The sequence below is a fragment of the Brachycentrus maculatus genome, unplaced genomic scaffold (genome assembly GCF_059751285.1).
Source record: "Brachycentrus maculatus isolate JH-2025_06_01 unplaced genomic scaffold, ASM5975128v1 h1tg000470l, whole genome shotgun sequence".
Taxonomy (NCBI): Eukaryota; Metazoa; Arthropoda; class Insecta; order Trichoptera; family Brachycentridae; genus Brachycentrus; species Brachycentrus maculatus.
The window spans coordinates 731,764-747,205 of record NW_028281217.1 but is presented as its reverse complement, the minus strand read 5'-3'; the positions used below and the strand labels follow the sequence as shown (position 1 = coordinate 747,205).

At 35.3% G+C, this 15,442-nt stretch overlaps 1 protein-coding gene across 1 annotated transcript; it reads left to right on the top strand.

Annotated features, from left to right (window-relative positions):
• Nucleotides 1–230: 230 nt before the first annotated feature.
• Bx42 (Puff-specific protein Bx42) lies at nucleotides 231–14,791 on the top strand. Its single transcript, XM_088271928.1, has 12 exons — nucleotides 231–280; nucleotides 538–698; nucleotides 1,945–2,108; nucleotides 3,225–3,395; nucleotides 5,395–5,474; nucleotides 6,695–6,876; nucleotides 7,664–7,897; nucleotides 8,208–8,358; nucleotides 9,097–9,230; nucleotides 10,693–10,837; nucleotides 12,709–12,817; nucleotides 13,709–14,791. The coding sequence occupies exons 1-12, from the start codon at nucleotides 267–269 to the stop codon at nucleotides 13,886–13,888; spliced, it is 1,725 nt and encodes a 574-aa protein (XP_088128054.1). The 5' UTR covers nucleotides 231–266; the 3' UTR covers nucleotides 13,889–14,791.
• The last annotated feature ends 651 nt before the right edge of the window (nucleotides 14,792–15,442 follow it).

The following is a 15,442-nucleotide window of genomic DNA, read 5'->3' as shown; positions in this document are numbered from 1 at the left end:
AATAATATCAATCTATTGTTGGGATCTAAAAACATGTGATTTTATCAATTAAAAAAAAAACGGTAAAATATAAATCTTTGAAGAGAGTTTTAAAAGGTATATATCCATTTTTTTCAATTTTAATTTTTCTGTACTCGTAACATGAAGGTACCTACGTTACAATTTTTCCAATGATATCCATGGAATTTTCATTGTATTTTTTTGGGTTGTAAGCACTTATTACAAAGCTCATAGATAAACGACGACATAAGAAACTGGTGGAAGTCATGTCGTTGTCAAGGTAATGAAGAATTTATCTAAATTTCCTTTAACTAATAAAATATATTATATTATAATAATTTTTCAATGCCTTAACATCCATAATTATACGTGCTGCAACTTTTATACGTCACTCACAACTAGATTTCGCTTCCTTTGGTTGTAAACTTTAATCTGTCAAATCTACAAGCAACATGATTATTTGTTATTTATTAGAAAATATAAAGTCAATTCGTATGTTTTTTATGTGCATTAGTAAGTTTTATCATTGTTTTTTAGTATTTTGCCGGCACCAACGCAGAAAGTGTGGGACAGAGACGATGAAAGACGAAATCAAATTGGTCAACGCATTGGAAGCGCTCTAGTTGTTACACATTCGACTATTCCTCCTTATGGGCTGAGGAAAGGATGGATCCCGCGCACGGAAGACGATTTTGGAGGTATTTATGTATTTTTCTGTGTCCACCTTAACAAAAATACCCAGTTTTTGCAAGCTGCATTGTATCTTGTGAAGGTTATGTTTTTGTTAGTTGCGATGATGAATTTCTTGGTTTCTTCAGGCGTTCAAAAATGGGTTAGTTCAAAAATGTTAAGACTAAAGAAGTCGTGTCAATTTTTTTCGTGGTTTACACAAATTTGTGGCTCAGCTGAGAAACTACGATAAAAATTAAATATAATAATAGGACACTGTATAAGAACATTTTTGGGTTTATTAATTTCAACACAACCAGTTTCGAGAACTACAAATATTTTCATCAATAGGTGAAAACACAAAATAATTTTAATGTTTGTTTTTACCTGTTGATGAGAACATCTGCAGTTCTCAAAACTAGTCATGTTTACATTGATAAACTCAAAAAGTGGTCAAACGCTGTAAAATATATCATGATAAAGATGCTGAAATTTAGTCAAAATTCTACGTGTAATCAGAGGACACGTATGACTAAATACCCATTTTTCTTTAATTTAATTTGAAGCAATAAGTTTGTGATTTTCCATTTTATAATTAAAATGTAACATTGTTTTAAAATCACTATAAATATTTTATTATAATGTCTACCGGTTCGAAGCTTACCGCTTCTTTTTCAAGACTGAATAATACTTTTATTTCTAATTACCTATTTTTCTATTTTTTTTTATTATCCTCATATTTTGCTTGATTTGATTTAAAACAGTTGTAGGGTTTTTTTAAAAATGGGAATAGTATTTATTATTTACCTTGCTTATTGTGTACAAGATTTATATATAATTATGTGGATTTTTGTTTCTTCTAACTAAATAAATATATTTTTGTTTGAATCTGTGTTGGGAGCAGGAGGGATAATCTAGTGTGGGCCGATCAAGAACTTGTCAGCATTTTCTCATTGCTGGAAGGAAACCACGTTGCACTCCTCAGGAGAAGCCGGACTGCTGACTGTCATCAGCAGACCTTCTGTTCCACTAGAAGAGGGTTGGGCAATTTGTGTCCTATCTTGGTTTATGTTACCAATGTCCTTCACTAGTTTTATCATGTATGATACCACCTCTCGTGACAGTTCCTTATGAACTATCGCGGATCTGATGTTGGATAGGTCCTCACCCAGGCTTCTGCAATGCGCCTCCAGCTGTTGTCTTTGAATTCTGAAAAAGGAACAGTTTGAACAGTTACAGGTTTCTACACGGTTTGTTTTTTCTTCTCCCTTCCAGATGGGGGCGCCTTTCCCGAGATCCCGGTAGCGCAACACCCCATGGGCATGGGGCTCCGCTCCAAGGAGTCCTCGGGCGGCGGGAAGGTCCTCGCAGTGCGGCTGGACGACCAAGGACGCGTCAAGTACGACGCCATAGCCAGACAGGGCCACGCCAAAGACAAGGTAGGAGAGATGTCATTATTGTAACCATACCTTACGGTAGACGCAATGCGTCTATTAGATGCGCCCCTTATTATTGTTGAAATACCATATCAAAGAGTGTCCCAGGGTTTCAAAAAATAAAAATATATTGAATAAACTCGACTAGACTCCATACCGAGGAATATTTTTATTTATTTTTAATTTACTTTGATTATATTAATTTTTGACATCTCATCAAAGATGAAGAAGAATATGGAAGTCTGGGCATTTACGGGGCTGACGACCGTCATAGGCTGGTTTAAGTGATCACTTTACACACGTGTAACATTCACCAATTCTACCCATTATTGACAACCACACTACTCAAATTCTTGGAAGTTCTATATATATGAACCAATTTAGAAACCTTGTTCTTGAATCACTAGAACTTCACTAGAGACATCTATTGGTGAGATGTAAAGAAGCTTTTTTTTTATGAGATGTCAAAAAATAATATGAAAATAACTCCTGTAATTGGAGATAATCCAGATTTTGTGAACAAGTATTTGGACACACTCAAAATGTTGTTACTTTGATTATTTTTAATTAACTTTGTTTTTAAAAAAAAAAATAATTGTAAAACAAACTCCCTCTCTAAACACAAGTATCTACTTTTTTAGAGAGGTAGAAGCGTTATATTTGAAATGTTTTTTTATATTTACCAACTATTTTGTATTGTTTAAATATGTATTTTGTAAAAAAAAAAACAATAAATAAATAATAATAAGAAACAGCTCCTACCCCCTCTTCAACTGTCTCAAGGACCCAATCCTAAAATTTAGAATTAGTTTCACATACGGTGTTTTAAAATGATGCGGGGTGCATCATAACGAGTCACAGTGGATTTTAAGAAATAGTGGTATTTACTATCTAATACTTTAATTAAAAATCAAAATCAAATCATTCGATCGCACAAAAACGTAACAATTTTACAAGCTAGAATTCCTGATTACTTAAAATCATATAAAATGGAAATGTAACGTTTTGGTGAGGACCTCCACATATATTTTTTCTTCCCTTTAAATAACAAATAGTCGTATTTACTAAGTAAAACTTAAATTACAAATGTAATCATTGTCCTACGATTTGATTTTGCAGATAATCTATAGCAAGGCGAAGGACCTTCTGCCGGCTGAGGAGTTGCAGTCCATGGAGAGGCCTGACGATGAGGAGATCGAGGAGACTACGGAGCGCACCCGGAAGGCGCTTGAGAAGCTCACCAGCACCAAGGTGTCGGCCGCCATGCCGGGCAGATGTGCGGAGAAGAGCGTGAGTTCAATAACCAATTAATTAAAAGCATTGTTAACTTTGTGGTATGATAATTCTATTCAGTTTATTCAATAATAATTTTCTCAATATTGTTAACCCTTAGAGTGCGAACCGTCGATAGATTGACTCTCTATTATTGCGTATAAAGTGTGGAGCGTCGGAATACCGACTATTGCGCAGTTTGATTTAGGTATCGACCTGTACGGACGTGTCTTAGCGCGCGCATGTATAACGTTTTTAATAAGTTAATAACGTTTATAAATAACCATTTAAAATTGTTTTGCTCTTAATTTAACACAGATTTTTTTATTTTTTTAAGTAAAAGTTTTTTATTTCTACCTACAAAATGTCAAATTCGTCAAGTGGTGATAAAGCAATTAGCAATTTGTGCAAAATATGTGAAAATAAGCTCAGCACTAAAAGGGTTAATATTTAAAGCATCTACTTTGTGGTCTGCCTCCGTAGTGTAACGGTCAGCACGCTCGGCTACCGTTCTGGAGGTCCCGGGTTGGATTCCCAGGGGGGATCAAATAAATGTAAGTGATTTTTTCACTCTAATATTTATTCAATATTACCCTGGACTGGTGCCTGAAGCGGAGGGCTGATCACCTATCCTTCGTGTGTCAACAATCAAGACAACACTGTGTTTGTATAATGCAGTGCCCTATGCACCATTGGGGTGCAGATAAGGGTTTGAAATTGAATTGAACTTTGTGGTTGGTCATTTTTACTTTTATATTTTTTTAGAAAAATGTTAATAAAATTAATATACTCACCGAGATTTTTACGTCTACCGGTTTCGAGATGTACCCGTCTCTTCGTCAGGACAATCACTACCGCAGCATGCAAACAATACTACCCTTCACTACCAAAGCACTATTTACACACTTAAAGATATAATGATTTGCTTTTAAGGCCGTACTTGCAATTATAATATTCTCAATACTAATAATAATATTTAAAGCGTTTACTTTGTGGTCATTTTTACGAAAAGACCGAAACCGATATACACAAAAATCTCGGTTGGCGGTTATATTTAAAAAAAAAATATATAAAAGCAATAATAATTAATATATTCATTACAAACTAACATTTAAAGCGTATACATTAAAAACATAAAGTAAAAAGTAAGCAAGAAGCCTCTTGTTAAAGATGTGACAGAATCCTGCTTTGGAATACCCCCTCAAACACATGGAACAGATCAATATCCGACATGGTATTTATTGTTCAGCATAGCTCTAGCGGTAGTAAAATAACAGTCCGCCTCCTAGTGTACTGGTTAGCGCATACAGCTACCGTGCTGCAGGTCCCGGGTTCGATTCCCAGATGTGGTCGTGAAAATAAATATTAGTGATTTTACACACTTATATTTATTTAATATTACCCTGGACTGGTCCCTGAAGCGCAGGGCTGATAACCTTGCCTTTGTAGAATTAATGATCAAGATAATACTGCAAAATGATACAGTGCCCTTTGCACCATTGGGTGCAGATAAGGGTTAAAAAAAGAAAAATTTAACACTTTCCTTATGATTCATCATTCACTTTGTGTAATACTAATAATAATAATAATAAAACCCTTATCCTCACCCCAATGGTGCATAGGGCACTGCGTCATATAAACGCAGTGTAATCTTGATCGTTTACACATGAAGGAAAGGTGATCAGCCCTCCGCTTCAGGTACCAGTCCAGGGTAATAATATTGAATAAATATTACAGTGAAAAAATCACTTATATTTATTTTACCCCCCTTGGGAATCGAACCCGGGACCTCCAGAACGGTAGCCGAGCGTGCTGACCATTACACTACGGAGGCAGACAAAGTGTGTAATACTACTTAAAAGTAATACATATCACTTTACACATTCAATTACATTAATTGAATGAAATCTGTAATCAAACACACATTTGAATTTGAACATAGTTCATTGTTTTTTTTTTAAAGAGGATTCATTTATTTCTCTCTGTAAATGTAGTATCATTCAATCAATCATTCCAGGGTCCAGCTCAGTACATCCGGTATACGCCGGCACAGCAAGGCGCCGCTTTCAATTCCGGCGCCAAGCAAAGAGTCATTCGGTAAGCTAATATTATAGTTAAGTGTCTGTAGCAATTCACAATGAAAAATTGATGTTAAAAAAAAAATACATATCGCTCACTCCTTTCAAGAATGTCAAAAAACAAAAATAGATAATTTTCAGTTGTGCATTTTTTCGGAATGCCCAGAAAATGTACTATATCCCAGCAAAAGCGGCATATTTTTAACTTAATATTTACCCGCTACAGGGCAGAAAGTGTTGTTTTTGCATTTTGAAGAAAAGGTATTGTTTAATTATTTTTTTAAATATACTAAATATTTTTCTAATGGAGAAAAAACATTCAGGTTTTACCTAAAAAGAACTGTTGCACAGTAAGAAGTTCAATAATTGGCTTGATATTTATTTTTAATACATTGTATTATATTTATAAACTTTAAAAACGTTCTCCTGAAAAATCAAGTTTTTTGATTTATGATGTTCTTGAAAGGAGTGAGCGATATGTCTGAGGATAGATGGACGAAGCAGGTGCTCGACTGGAGGCCTAGAAGCGTGGGTAGGCCCCAGACAAGATGGTCCGATAGCATTAGGAAAGTGGCGGGCCTGCACTGGAAGAGAGTCGCGTCCAACAGACAACTGCGGAAGTCCAATAGGGAGGCCTTTGTTCAATACTTGACATAAGAAGAAGGCTAAAGTAAAAAGAATAAGAAAAGCAATACTTAATATAGTTATTTTATATCGCTCATTTCTTTCAAGAACGTCATAAATCAAAAATTGTCAATTTTCAGTTGTGCATGTTTTCAGAATGCCCAGCAACAGAGGCATATTTTTAACTAAATATTTACCCGCTACAACGCAGAAAGTGTTGTTTTTGCTTTTTGAAGAAAAGGTATTGTTTAATGATTTTTTTTAAATATACTAAATATTTTTCAAATGGAGAAAAAACCTTCAGGTTTTACCTGAAAAGATCTGTTGCAAAGTAAAAAGTTCAATGAGTGGCTTGATATTTATTTTTAATCATTGTACTATATTTTTAAACTTTAAAAACGATCTCTTGAAAAATCAACTTTTTTTGATTTATGACGTTCTCGAAAGGAGTGAGCGATAAACTGAATTGATTTTTAAACAAGGAAAATTGGGGATACTCGGACCGTGGGATCTCTGATATGGTACTATAACCAGAATAACATCTATTAGATGCATTGCAAGAATGCTGAAGTAGGTATGTAACATTTGCCATTCTGACTTGGTACTTTTCCCCAGGATGGTAGAGGCGCAAGTAGATCCGATGGAGCCCCCCCGATTCGCAATTAACAAGAAGATTCCGCGGGGCGCCCCCTCCCCGCCGGCTCCCGTGCTGCACTCCCCGCCCAGGAGGGTGTCGGTGCGCCAGCAGAGGGACTGGAAGGTGCCGCCGTGCGTCAGTCACTGGAAGAACGCCAAAGGTTGGTTGTCTCTGCCTGAGCTTAATAAGTTCACAGTAAAAGCGCATTAATCAAAAAATCAAATTAACCTATGTATGTATACAGTGAAACCTCTATCGTTTTCCCGGATGTGTCGTTTATTTCTTCTATCCCGATTTAATTTCATACTAAACTAAACCGCATCGATCTTTTCTCTATCACCATTTACCGTTCGAATTAAGCTGCATATTTGATACATTTTGTCTGTTTTTTCACATTATTTCCAATTTTCTTACGTTTATCGGCAACGTATGGGATAGAAACTATCGAAAGCTTGTGTAACCGATAGCAGGAGAGGTCGATATTGATGAAAAGGAGCCGCTGCCTGTACCTGCATTTCCAGAAGCGTGCACACTCTTTGAAAGAAAACTTTCTACTACGCACATTCAATAACCGATGCTGAAAAAAATACTGTTTGCAAAGCCGAAAATATACTTTTGACTTACGAAAATAAAACAGTTAAAAAACTTAAGTATTTTTTATAATTCTATTCAGGTTTGTATTTTTTTTTTTTTAAATAAATACATTTGCATCTGAAACATGTATTATTCTTAGAATTTTAGCCTACGAATGGTTATGCAGATTGGGAGGACGGTATCTTTACTCGGTCGTATCTATTTGCGTATTGACCTCTTAATCCCGCATTCATTGTTTTCCCGCATTCATAGTTTATTTTAATAGGTCCTTTTAAAAACGACAGATAGAGGTTTCACTGTATATATATATATATATACACATATGTTTACACCCGTTTTGTGTCCCCCCTCAGGGTACACGATCCCGCTGGACAAGCGGCTGGCGGCGGACGGGCGCGGCTTGCAGCAGGTGCACATCAACGAGAACTTCTCCAAGCTGGCGGAGGCGCTGTACATAGCCGACCGCAAGGCGCGCGAGGCCGTAGAGGCGCGCGCGCAGCTGGAGCGCAAGATCGCGCAGAAGGACAAGGAGAAGAAGGAGGACCACCTGCGCATGATGGCCCAGAAGGCCAGGGACCACCGCAACGGTAAGCTCTTCTAGTCGCGTCTCTGTAGTGGAGGCAGCTGGAGCGCTAGATCTAGTCACATCTCTGTAGTGGAGGCAGCTCGGTGAGCTCTGTCTAGTCACATCTCAGACTGAAAAAGTAAAAAACATGCAAGTTAGCAAGCATGTACTACACGAGTGATACGTCTACAAGAAAAAGGAGCTTCAATCTGTCTCTTCAATAAACAATCCAAACAAAATTTTAAATCTACACACATTTTGAATCTTAAAATGCTTGGATATGCTGCAAAGTGAGTGACGTATCAATCAATACAATTATAATTTGTGTTCAGGAATTCGCACCCTGGGTGAGCCGTTGGGCGCGGGGGGTGAAGAGGGCGGAGAGGCCGACGGGGGGGAAGAAGAGAGGGAGAGGATGAGGCAGGACCGCCACAGGGAGAGGCAGAGAGACAGGAACATCGCCCGAGCCGCCCCTGATAAGAGGTATGGAAGGACTCTATACATACACATATCGTAGTCATACAGGAGAAAGTGACCAAGTGCATTTTTTACAAAATCGTGATGCTGGACTATTTCATATCTTACTAGCTTAATATTGCCACGAAAAAATTCCCAAAAGATTTTAAACTTGGAAGTATAATATTTTGACCTATTAAAAATGACTTACTGCATTGATGTTTATTTTCTTGCCAAGCAAAAGTGACTTAAATGGCCCTCCTGAAAATTTTACATTTGTTAGTTAGTCACTTTCTCCTGTACGACTACGATATATATTTTAATTTTTTCTTTATTTCAAATTCTTTATACCAATTACTCAAGCTGAATCACCATAAAGCCGTCCGCATATGGCGACGCGGCTTTGCAATATTTTCATCTTAACATAGAAAGATGACTACGATATAGTCTTTGTGGAATGAATTAAACAGTTTTGAAGCTATGAAAAATGAGTGTCTTTGCGCAAGTCTGGATTTGCAAAAAGGGATTTCTAGTAAATTATTCATTTTTAATTAATGTTTTACTTAACTACTGTGACACGTGTTTCTAGTAAATTAATAATTTACTAGAAACACGTGTCACAGTAGATTTTAAGAAACAGTGGTATTTACAAGTAAACCATTAATTAAAAATGGATAGATTTTACCACAAAGTGACTGCCGAATCAATTAATGAAATTATTCATTCTTTGGCTAATTATTAGTAAATTAATTTTTTGTTTTTCAGGACCAAATTGGTCAAGGACAGAGAGAGAGATATATCCGAACAGATTGCTCTCGGTCTGCCGGCCAAATCCAACCCCAATGGAGAGGGGATGTTCGATCAGCGCCTCTTCAACACATCCAAAGGAATGGACTCAGGTTTGTGGCTCATCATACAACTTGCAATAATTAAATTGATTTTGATTGAGATTGCAATAACTGCAATCATAATAATTGTATGAAATACCACGTAAAAAACTTTTAAATTAAACTGTAATAAAATACAATAAATAACATTTATATTAAAAAATAAATCACGGTATTCAATGCACAATTTAGCCACCTGTAAATTAAAGCACTAACATTCTCCATCCTTACTTATTTATTTTTTTACAAAAATGTTAATAGTATTAGTATATAACCACTCACCGAGATTTTTATGTCTACCGGTTTCGAGACGTACCCGTCTCTTCCTCAGGACAATCACTACCACTATAAAAATCTCGGTGAGTGGTTATACACTAATATTATTAACATTTTTGTAAAAAAATAAATAAGTGAAAATGACTAACCACAAAGTAAATGCTTTAAATATGAATAATATTGAGAATATTCTTCATTCTATTACATACTTAGCACATCTGTGAGTATTTTCCAGCCAAATTTGGCAAAAACACGGGCAATTATTTGACATTTTTGTAAAAAATAAATAAGTAAAAATGACTAACCACAAAGTAAATGCTTTAAATATGATTAATATTGAGAATATTCTCCATTCTATTACATACTTAGCACATCTGTGAGTATTTTCCAGCCAAATTTGGCAAAAACGCGGGCAATTATTTGATTTTCGTGTTCAAATTTTGTTTGGGCGTAAAACAGCTATATCTTTTGAATTAAAGGTTACATTTCAAAGGAATTTAATTTATTTGTGTAAAATTGATTAATTTATTATGTAGTAAACATTTTCTTATTTTTTAGCTTCCAAAATTAAAGTATGTGGGTGAAATATAAAAAGTTATAAAAAAAACTATAGTAAAAAGATACAATTCTTTAAAAAAAAAACATTATTTGATTTAGTTTATTTAATTCAAATTTAAACTTAATAACAAAATTTTAATGTCGTCCAGTTGTTTCCTCAAGACTATTATATTAATGTTATGACAATAAATATCGCTCACTCCTTTCAAGAACGTCATAAATTAAAAAATCGTCAATTTTCAGTTGTGCCTGTTTTCGGAATGCCCAGAAAATGTACTATATCCCAGCAAGAGACATATTTTTAACTTAATATTTACCCGCTACAGGGCAGAAAGTGTTGTTTTTGCATTTTGAAGAAAAGGTATTGTTCAATTATTTCTTTAAATATACTAAATATTTTTCAAATAGAGAAAAAACATTCAGGTTTTACCTTAAAAGATCTGTTGCACAGTAAAAAGTTCAGTAAGTGGCTTGATATTTATGTTTAATACATTGTATTATATTTTTAAACTTTAAACGTGTTCTCCTGAAAAATCAAGTATCTTGATTTATGACGTTCTTGAAAGGAGTAAGCGATATATTAGAATATTACAATACAATAAATATTTATAATGTTATATTTTTTTGTGTCGCTTATCAGGATTTGGGGACGACGAGGCTTACAACGTTTACGATAAGCCCTGGCGCGAACAGAACTCTCTCGGCAACCATCTGTACCGGCCGACTAAGAATATAGACAAGGACAACTACGGGGGAGATTTGGAGACCATCATCAAGACAAATAGGTTGGTTCACGTGGACCTTTATCCTGCTGCTTCCGATACCATCACGCCGTTTACTGCAGCGGTAGGCGGAGAGGATGGATCTGTTCTAACACATACACTTGGTGCATCTCCTCATACATATCTGCAGATTATTCCGACTCCTGTCCGCCTCCGTGGTGTGTGGCCTACCTCAAGGGTGGCCAACCCGCGGCCCGCCGGGTGTCTACTTGCGGCCCGCGGAGCATTTCACATATTTTTTCATTAGGTGTACATAAAACCACCAAAAGTACATTTCATTGTGCATAGTTCGTATTATATCCCATATATGGAAGTATTTCACTATCGTTACAATTTCAAGACCCATATAATGGCGTCAAGTAGGTAAAGACGTCGGACCAAAGAAGTGAAAAGTATCAGAAGAACTGAGAAGTTTTCTGATCATTTTTGTATTGCCTAAGTCTAATTTAATAAATATGTTTGATTCTCATTTTTGTTGTATCTTCAAAAAAAAAATAAAAAAAAAAAAATATATACATATATATATATCGTAGTCGTACAGGAGAAAGTGACCAACTGACAAAACGTAAAATGTTCAGGAGGGCCATTTAAACGTTTTTACACTTTTGTTATCAATTAAAAACAAATAAATAATGTATTCACGATTGTGATTATTTTTGTGTGAAAAGAGATGTTAACCAATATTGAAATGAGTAAAAAATTTTTTTGAAAATTTACATCCTAAAGTTTTTGAAATTACTTAAAGCAGTTGGTCACTTTTTCCTGGCAAAAATTTAGGAAAAAATGCAGATAGTTACTTTTGATTCTTAGAATGAGAACGGAAACGTTAGTTACAGATACAAAAGTTTAATTCAAAGCATTTTATTTTATTAATATAAATTAAGAAAGAAACTTTTTTTTTTGGAAAATAAACTAGCTGGTAACATAACATTAAATTGCATAACTTTTTTTTTAATAAATATACAAAAAGTAAAGAAGTATTATTCTGACTCAGATTCAGAATCTAAGTTTGGTTCTGGTGCTCTGTCCTCCAGCCCGGGTTCGATTCCCAGGGGGGGTTGAAAATAAATATTAGTGATTTTACACTATAATATTTATTTCATATTACCCTGGACTGGTCCCTGAAGCGCAGGAGTGATCATCCTGCCTTCATGTAAGTAACGATCAAGATAACACTGCATCAATACGATGCAGTGCCCTATGCACCATTAGTTGCGGATAAGGGTCAGAAGAAGATTTGAGATCTAACATATCGTCAAATCTTAATTCATGTACATTATATGGATCACTCTTTCTTGATTCTTACATATTTTCATCAATAATTTACCTCTACTGGCCATTTGACTTTGAATTTAGTCACTTTGTTTCTCTAGAAACATTTAAATGTCAAATATTTCTTACAGAACTATAAATAACTTCATGGCGTTGAAAATTGTTACAACAGGCAATAATGTCCAAGTGTCACTTGGTCACTTTTGCTTGTAAAGAAAATGAACATCAATGCAGTTAGTCATTTTTAACAAGTCAAAATATTATACTTCCAAGTTAAAAATCGCTCTGGGATTTTTTTCAGGGCAGTATTAAGCTAGTAAGATGTCAAATAGTTAATAATCACGTTTTTGTAAAAACTGCAGTTGGTCACTTTCTCCTGTATGACTACGATATATACATACATACATACATACATATATGTTTGCTTTGAATTATAGAAGAAATTTTGTTGTACGGCCCGGTGTAAAATGTCATTTCTAAAATCTGGTCCGGCTGCTGAAAAGGTTGGCCATCCATGGTCTACCTGTTCCAAACATTCCCCATTTATGACAAATCCACATGTTGGATCTTCCGGTGTCTCTCTAGAAGTGAATTCGTTGCAGATTTGTTCCTGATAAGGAGTTTTCCGGAGCCGAGAAGTGGAACAACCAGACGCAGAGATCTGGCCCGGTGCAATTTGAAAGAGATGGCGCTCCTAGAGAGAGTGAACCAGTTAGTACAAAATCTATTTTTATTTTTTTATCCTGTTAAATTCCTGTATTTTTTTCGTCTGCGGACCGCTGGCGACAGGATTTGATAATTATGTGCATATAGTTAAGTCCTTAACGAAGAGATTGGTACATAATATCCATATAATAACATTAAATATGTAATTCCTTCTTTTCTGACTTTGAAATGAGGCCAGTGCAGAAGGTAAAAATACCCTTCTTGTCCTTAAGCATCAATCCACCCAACGGATAGAAATGCCTTTCCCGTCTAAAGTGTGTTAAGAAAATTCTAGACCTTTGTTCAACCTTTCCGTCCCGGTGATATGTATTTACTACAACTCGACTTTTAAAATGGGAATATTAATTTAAAATATAATAGATACGGGCTCACAATTTTTGCATTCCTCCGTAATATAGTCATGTATTACATGAAAGTATTAAGTTATTCATTTGCAGCGACGGAAATAAATAATTTGTGAAAAAATCCAGTATAAAATCACCAATACACTAACGTTTCTCTGCTGTTGCTTTGCATACACGCACGTGTTGTTTCAAGTTTAGTAGTGCCTAGACCGTCGTACGCGGCGGTCTTGTTGCTACTTTAGTTATTGTAGCTACTTGCGATGTATTTTTTTCTCGTTTTTTGATACTTACCAGAGCTAAGAAATATAAAATTATAAAATTGTTATATTTCAACTTTAACTATCAAATGTCATGTATGATTTCTTTGAAAATTTCAATCGAAAATATTATTTGGTTTAGAAATTGCGATATATTTTTGCGCTAATTGCGAAAAACATCCGCTATAGGCTAGAGTCTATTGTTCGAAGCGCCCGACTACAATGTGTTAAGAAACTGCTAGCCCTTTGTTTAATCAGTGTCATTATTATTCCAGGCGCCTAGCAGGGCTGATGCGGACTTCGATCCGTTTGGCCTGGATCGCTTCTTGACAGAAGCCAAGAGGGCCGACCGAGTCAGCAACCCCAACCAGGGGTCCTCTGCCCCTTCCCGGAGCAACAAGAGATCCGACCATCACGACTCCCACTCGCACAACAAGAAGAGCCGGAGAGATTAGCCCGGATCTAGGAAGAATGCGGCAGTCGACAATGCCGCAAGCTGACAATAGCCAACCACGCATCTGGATTCTGAGCACCAGAGTAAAATGTGTTATATCGTAGTCCTACAGGAGAAAATGACCAACTAACAAAATGTTGAATGTTCAGGAGGGTCATTTAAGTCACTTTTGCTTGGCAAGAAAATAAACATTAATGCAGTTAGTCATTTTTAACCTTTCCAGGAGTATGGACGTAATTGGACGTCGGAGTGAATTTTTCTCAAAGTAATGAAATCTGTGGATATTTGTATTTAACTTTGTCATAAAATAAAACCTAGAAATGATGACCTTTATTTTTTATTTAAATTATTTTTACATAATTTCCATCTTCATAATACTAAGATTTTATTTAAAAAAATACACATTTAATGTAAAAAACCCACTCCCCAGAGAAAGTCGGACAACAATTATTGTACTCCAGGAAAGGTTAACAAGTCAATATATTATACTTCCAAGTATAGAATCCTTTGGGATTTTTTTCAGAGCAAAATTAAGCTAGTAAGAAATCAAACAGTACGATCACGTTTTTCTAAAAAAAATGCACTTGGTCACTTTCTCCTGTATGACTACGATATATTCATTTTGGGTGTATGCGAATTCTTGTTCACAAATCCTTGTTTCTCTGCTTGCTATTTTTACGTTTTGACATCTCAACATAGATGAATATGGAAGTCTGGGTATTTACAGGGGTTATGAGCTGTCATGGGCTGGTGCTTCGATTAGTAATACTGATATTAATGGTTTGTGATAGCCAAAATATGAGATATACGTCCGCGATTCAATCTTTTTTAAATAACGTGAAAAATCGCGTCTATTGGTAGTTCTGGATTTTGTCAATGATTCGTTGAGTTTGTTAAAACACAATACATAATAAATATTTCTTACACAATGTGTGTAAGAAATTACATAATAAATATTTCTTACAAAATGTAACTTTGTTTTAAAATCACTATAATTATTTTACTATAACTTAATTATAATGTCTTCCGGTTTCGAAGATATCCGCTTCTTTATAGAGACTGATTAAGCGGTTAGCTTGGGAACCGGTAGACATTATAATTAAGTTATAATAAAATAGTTAAAGTGATTTTAAAACAAAGTTACATTTTAATTATAAAATGGAAAATCACAAAGTTAGTGCTTGAAATATAAATTATATGTTTACACATTTTTTGCGAGAAACGCTTAAAAGCGTCTCTTACATACTGTTGGTAGAGAGCAGGAGATGCTTATAAGCGTTATATTTGCTTACTTTTGGTAGAGCGCGAGACGCTGAAAAACATTGTAAAGATCACAATTGGGTTTGTGGTAACTTGCGATTAGTATACGACCCTAATTAGTATATTAATTAGGATCAGGGTTGATGAAAAAAACCCCCGTCCAAATTGTTAGATGAAGGGTTTTTACATCAACCCTGATATTAAGTGATCTTCTTTCTTCTTCTTTTTCCATGTTCGCTCCCTAGGTGGAGCATATGGCCAACACGAGTCGTCTCCAAGTCACTCTGTCACGCGC